The sequence below is a fragment of the Sphaeroforma arctica genome, assembly GCF_001186125.1.
Source record: "Sphaeroforma arctica JP610 unplaced genomic scaffold supercont1.944, whole genome shotgun sequence".
NCBI lineage: Eukaryota > Ichthyosporea > Ichthyophonida > Sphaeroforma > Sphaeroforma arctica.
Window position 1 is genome coordinate 11,100 of NW_014039614.1, and position 6,844 is coordinate 17,943.

At 41.4% G+C, this 6,844-nt stretch overlaps 2 protein-coding genes across 2 annotated transcripts in view; one reads left to right on the top strand and one right to left on the bottom strand.

The window, feature by feature from the left end:
* The first annotated feature begins 3,490 nt into the window (after positions 1–3,490).
* Positions 3,491–4,717, top strand: SARC_09365 (hypothetical protein). The gene has a single exon (XM_014296622.1). It carries the CDS (start codon positions 3,618–3,620, stop codon positions 4,488–4,490), a length of 873 nt encoding a protein of 290 aa, XP_014152097.1. The 5' UTR covers positions 3,491–3,617; the 3' UTR covers positions 4,491–4,717.
* A 308-nt stretch (positions 4,718–5,025) lies between these two features.
* SARC_09366 (hypothetical protein) overlaps positions 5,026–6,844 on the bottom strand; it is a 2,578-nt gene continuing 759 nt past the window's right edge. Inside the window, exons 2-4 of the mRNA XM_014296623.1 lie at positions 6,372–6,434; positions 5,857–5,961; positions 5,026–5,243 (exon numbers count right to left, since the gene is read on the bottom strand). Of these exons, the coding sequence (XP_014152098.1) occupies positions 5,178–5,243; positions 5,857–5,961; positions 6,372–6,434 (234 nt within the window). The 3' untranslated portion in view covers positions 5,026–5,177. The remainder of the gene's footprint in view (positions 5,244–5,856; positions 5,962–6,371; positions 6,435–6,844) is intronic.

The window sequence follows — 6,844 nt, forward strand, 5'->3', positions numbered from 1 at the left end:
CCCCCCCCCCCCAAAAACCCCTCTCTCTGTGTGTCTCTCCCCCCAGGGCCCCTACTCCCCGTTCAGTCCCTCTCACACCTTTAGAACCATAGACCCCAGCCCCTGCCAGGCTGACACCCACCTCTACTGAAAGCAGGTCAGCAGTACTCTCTCTACTATAGAGAGAGTGGAGGCCTTAACAGCCAACACCTCAGGGTCCAGAGCCCAATCCCAGAAGTCAAAACACAAGAGAGGGCACTGGGGCAGAGAAGAAAGGACCAAATCCCCCAAATCTTATCTCTCTGGTGACTCTCTCCCCTCCTCTCTCTCTCTCTCTACTAGTAGGAGAGTATATAGTAGACTAATAGAGAGAGACTGAACAGTGAACGATACATATAACATATCTGTCAATTGACAACCAAAATTCTGCTACAGATGTCTTCTGTATGTAATATGTGTTATTTCCTTCACTCTCCGAGTCTCGGTCACATACCCAATTCTCTGTTGCAAAATTGTTCTCGGTTCCAAGTCGATATTTGTTTCACGTGATATAAGTCCCCAAAAAAAAGAGAGGCGGGAGGTCTGTTCACTTTCCTCTTATTCTGTAGTACGGCCAGAATTGACCTCTTGCCTTCTATATATGGCCGATGATTCAGACGCTGACAAAGCCATACAATGTCGATTAAAAATAAAACAGAAAATGAATCATTCAACACCGAGCATATGTACTTACATACAAATCAATAAAATATTCAAAACTGTAAAACACGTATGCAGCTTGCTGTATGCACTCGGTGATACATTGATTACTTCTAATTTACTCTGCACTACGCACACCCGTAGTGGCTGCCCTGTTGTATCTACAGTGCAATTTTAAAAGTGCGGGGTGCGAAGTGAGAATGTAGAAGTCGGAAGCTTATATAAAAAAAAAGGATGCGGGGGAGGGGGTATCGCCTGAAACAAAGATCTCAGAAGTTAGAACCAATGTGAGGAAGTTCGAGAACTGTATTTATTTATTTTGTATTTCAAGTTTCAACGAGCGTATCAATTTACTTCTCAAATCTTTACATAAACACACAAATCTAGTAGTCAACTACACCAAGAGTCTCAACAGGCGTCTCAAGTCTCAACATTCAACAATAAAACGTGCGAGAGAGTCTGAGTGAGGGCCGTAAAGATGCCCCAAAGACGAGAGACTCTATAGAGTTCAGAGTATGAATTCCAAACACTCAGGACCCAGAGGCTGAACTCTGGAGGCGGAATTTTGATCTCTTCTTGTGTCTCACACTTCACAATCCACATATGTACACATGACTACACACAGTGGCAACTGGCACAGTATTTATTGAGAAGGTCACTCTCTATTCTCTAATTACTGCAATGAGAAGAGCAGCTCTCATTATCGGAGGCCGGAGGGCTGATCAAGTGATCACATATCGCTTGAGTCATGAACATTGAACAGTGACTTGAAACTTCAGCCGTAAGCCGACAGTCAGCGGAGGCCGGAGAGGACTTAACTCACTCGTCATCTCTTTTTTTATAAAATGCGACAGTTTAACAATCGACTCAGAGAACCATAGCCACAGCCCACAGGTGACAGCCGCCCTGTCACTTCTCAATTGGCAGTATTGGGCGGAAATGAATCGAGTCGGATATACATATTTTCTAGTATTATCTACATACCAATTTCTCTCTAGAGGAATTTAATACATAAGCCCTATTTAAATCGGAAACCAGAACCAAATTTCCTGCTACATACAAACCCCAAACCCCCTTTTTGTTTTTTTTAATAAGGACGTTAGTCCGTTCAGCCATATTTTCTTTCTTCTCTCTCCGAGGACTGAGAGGGTCGTGTTTTTAAAAACGAAGTTTTGTTCAATTTTCAGAAGGCTATGGAGTATGGATGCTTGGCTTGTTCTTTTTTTAGAAGGCGACATCAAATGCTATTTTTTTTTTAAATGCCTTGTCATCTTGTGCCGTTGTGGTCTCGGCCCTCGGGCCTATGCCATGTTATTTGTGGCCTGTGCCCTGTACACGCCCACACGACCACATACGGCCATAAATATGTAGCCTTCTGATATCTGAAAATTGAACAAGAAAGCTACGTATGTGATAAGCGGAGCCACGGCTTGCTGTATTTACCCACGGTCCCACGCCCTCGAGCCACGCCGCCACGCCACCCCCAGTCCTTCTGCTCTCGAACCAGAGTTGATACACTCTTATTACTCGTAATAAGCTTTGTTGCTTTACTCTCTCCAGAAGTCCGAAGTTTTCAGTTTCTTGCACTCACCTGTGGCTGTTAGTTAACTCAGTTCACGGTATCACCTCAGTCTGACAGTCACTCAGTGTCGGTGATGACTGATGAGTGACCTCACCCGGGCTACCAGCACTCTCCTGCTGGAATAAATGGTAAAAATTTGCTGTATCATATACATGTATTTACTATTGTATGTGAATAAAAAAAAAGAAAACAACAAGAGACATGTCACATATTGTTACAGTATGGTAATACATGCATATTTATATTTTTTTCAAATTAGTTTTTAAATTGAACCAGTCAGGTGTTTCGGTTTTGTTTTTGTTCTTTTTTATTTGTGTTGTGAAGAAAAACTAAACAACAAAACTGCAGTCACTTTTTTTAGTAAAATAAAAAATCGCTATCATTTTTTCTAAAAAGATCAGACGACAGTCGACATATGTATATAAATACAATATTTTATGTATTTATTTATAGTTTGGCTTTCTAAACGAATCCGACACACATGCGATCATGCGTTTACGGTTTACCAGAGGTCACCTTTTCAAGTCACTCCTGCCAAGAGTAAAGAGACGGTGATTGGCTGAGTACCTCGCGTTTTTAAACATAAAAGGCAAGTATTTACTCAAAAATAGAAAAGCCTTGGCATTCGCCATTCAGATTTCAGCCTTGATGGGTGCTATGGCTGAGGAGCTTACTATTTAAACAAATACCACACAGGCACACACAGGCGAGTTGGGGAGATACAATAGATAATTAGATTAAAAAAAGCAATTGCCTTATTAGGTTATTAAGAGCAGATGTGGATTGTATTTATTGATTATTCCTCCCCACTGTTACTGTACCAGAAGTTCAGAACTCGGAAATCTGAAATCAGCAGTTCAACAGTGATCAACACTCAGAGTCTCGACGAGGTCGAGGACGAGAGGTGCCATCAGCCCATCACTCGTCAGACTGTCACGCTGTCGCAGTGTCGGACTGTCGATACTCGGACCGCGGTACTCGGTATTTAGTCTCGTTGCGACTTGCGAGTGTCAACAAAACAGAGAACCAATAAACGTGTCAATACCATGTGTGTGACAGCAAATAGAGTCAGAATTATAATATTGAATACACACCCGAATATCTCTGTGGAGAACTAAATACATAGCGATCGTGTAGAATTAACAGACGAAGAGAAGCATCCTAAAAATTGATAATCGTTGATTATCATCAAATTGACATACATAGTCCTCTGAGGCGGTCTGAACAATACAGATGGCTGTTGAATTGAGGTTTCAAATAATATGTCGAAGCACGAAACGCCGCCTAGCTGTACTATATAAACGCTATTTACAAGCATGAATGAAAATGACACAAACACTTATTATTAGCTGCAATAATGATGAATATGAGAACACCCTGTGCTCTATTGGCACTTGCATCATACGCAAACGCCAAGGCAATATCTGGACGCGGTGCTGGATCTTCCGCACCTAGTATATGTAATCTCGCTTGGTCCAACAGTGGTGCAGCTAAGAGCACCGACTGTACTGGTGCTGAATGGATATTCTCGTCGTCAAGCGATAATAGCGATGTAGTGACTGCGGGACTTGCAGATTCGTTCATCACTTCTATGATATACTTGTCTGTTGGCACTGTGCATGTCGACAATCCTGCAGATCCCAGGTTAAATGATTATATCTGGCAAGCGAATGATGACTTGGATGGTGATGGGAAGTCCTGGGGAGACTATTGGTTTGACCCTGATGACCTGGTCTCCAAAATTTTGCCCATCATGAAGGATATCATGGACGACTACAAAGCAAAAGGCTACGATGCAGTCAGCACAGATAATGCAAAACCATCGACAGCAGTGTCGGACAATGACGAAATTGCTGCCAGGGCTCGTGAAGAACAAACAATCGATCAACGCTACGTCGATTACATGAACGGAATTGTAGATTATGCACATTCTATTGGCTTAAAGGTGGCTTTGAAGAATCCATCATACTATACTCAAGAGGACACTCTGATACATAAATTCGATGCGTATATCGTTGAGTCTATGTTTAATTGGTATCCATCCGATGTCAACAATTACAACAGTGTCCCTGATCTGCTCACGGGGTCCAAACCCTTCTGGGTATTTCAGTATGAGGAAATCAACGAGGTGAGTAACTCGGAACTTCGAGAACGTATGGTGGAGCAAGGCGTGGATATGACTTACATGGATACCAGTCACGGCTGGGTAGAATTCTATGCCACGGATTAGCGGTAGTAATAATTGTAAATAATCTTAGTGCGTAAGTACACAGTGCTGAACACGCACTTATGCCTCCACTGCAATATCCTTGCACCCTGAACTGTCTTGAGCAGTTCCAATTCAAAGTACAATCTCGAAAACTATACACTTATAACCTATACTAATACACATATTAATCTGCCAATCGCTATATATTGGTACAATACCCAACAATAAAATAAAACCGAATACTTCACATATCGCACTTCCTCTGCCGAAATACCCATACACAGTTGTAGAGTGCAAAGTCAGCTACCTGACACCATCAGGTAAATATGATCTTAAATATTGTCTCATATTGATGACACTACTTGTCCCATGTATATTGAGCTATATCGCAATTATTCGAGCCCACATTGTCATCACCAAGAGTGCGATAGACTCCCACATATAAATTGATTGGCTGTAATACTCGTTAAAAAAGAAGCGTTGTCATGAATGAATAATAAATGGCAGATCGACAATTACATGCCTATATTTTTGTTTCGTAAGGAAACGAGAAAAAGCGACAATTAGTTTTATTTTTATTTATTTTGTCTATATCTCCCATTTCCGTAATAGATCGCAAACATTGCAAATCATACGGTAGCACCTATCGTTAGACGTGCAAGCACGCATCGCGGCGTGTGTAGTTGCCCATGTCACTATAGTATTAAGCTATTCTAGCCCCAACGATTGTTTGAGAAGCCCGTCTTCGTTCGCATACATGAGCGTCTCGTAATCCTGTTCGCGGCGATTGAGTAGATTTGATAGTTTAGTAAGACATAGAATGAGGTACACTAAAGTTTCTATCCCACAGTTCATATATCACATTAAATATGATCATTCACGCATCCTCGAACCAATCCATACCTAAGATACGATGCGGTCGTGATTCGAGTACATCACATATCACCAGTGAGCTAAAGAAAGCTCAACCTAGATAAAATGTGTGCACAAGTGCATGACCTAACACAACATCGGATCTCAAATAAGTGTAACTCGGCGTGGTTTAAAATTCGACGTGCAAATACGTGTACTACTACAATTTTCCAACGAATCTAACTCGGAACACATACGATTAAAAATCCAGGTAGCGGCATTGACGTACGTTGTACGTGATATCAACAAGTCACAAGTGACAGAAATGTATTCACTGTTGACTCGTCTGCATCGGCATATAGGAGACATAGTGTCTCCAACGAGATATCGGCCAATTAAATGAAAATCGCAAAACATTCGCTCCGTTGACAATGACTTACATGACAAACGAAACAAGCGAGTCGCATTAGACACTGCAAGAGTGCAAACTCGATGTGTGTCATGTACTGCCTGCAACAGCGCGTGAAACACATACCCCTTTGAACTCGTCGTCAACAAATACTTTAGGAATAGTGCGACTCCCGCTTTTCGCCAGTAGGTATTTCTTCTTATCCTCGTTCTCGTCTAATGAGATATCAATCTGCATCGAGTAGCAATGTGACATACATTCAAAATTATATCTACAGCTGCACGAGTATGTGCATATTAAAGCAGCAACATTCCGATCTGGGTAGCGGCCACGATTACAAGTGTGGACCATTTTAGTACTCTCTGATATCGCAACTGTTGGCTGTGGCTCGCAGCGTCAATTCAATGGTGGTAGATATGATATATAAACAATAAAATCACATCGTCTTTGCCACATGCACAAAGAAAAACAGAAAGATGCACGGCAATATCGTAATAGGCAATATCGTCATATTCAAGACTGATACAGAGCGTGAAACAGGCTCATAAACTATATGCGATAGCGCCAGCTCCGAACAAAAAGCTAACAAACACCCATTCGAAAAATTGATGTCCGCGTATGTTTCTTGAACAGGTACCTACCTCTTTGTACTCAATTTTGTGCGCATCGAAGAACATTTTGATCGACTTGGTTTCGCCATCCACCTACGAATATACCAATTTTGTGGTAAAATGAATGCCCGACAAACGTCAATCAAACAGGACGATGAAGGAATAACGACGACCGCAATGCATATATAGTTTAGCCCTAAAAGTCTGTTTGGGCCAACAATGTACCGACAATATATTTTCATGAACAGATGTGTGTCAGTAAGTCACTCTCCGTGTGAGTCTCTGTATGTATAGAGAATGCACGAATGCGTACTAATAATTTTCATGTATGCACGAATATATGTATATATATATATATATATATATATATATGCGTGTGTATTTCTATGTGTATGTGTATATGTGTGCGTGTATGTGTGTGCGTGCGTGTGTGTGTGTGTGTGTGTGTGTGTGTGCGTATGTATGTATTATATATATAGTTAGTATATATATATATATGGTAT

Excerpts from the sequence above, each read along its gene's own strand:
- SARC_09365 (XM_014296622.1), top strand. The coding sequence starts at position 3,618 with ATGATGAATATGAGAACACCCTGTGCTCTATTGGCACTTGCATCATAC.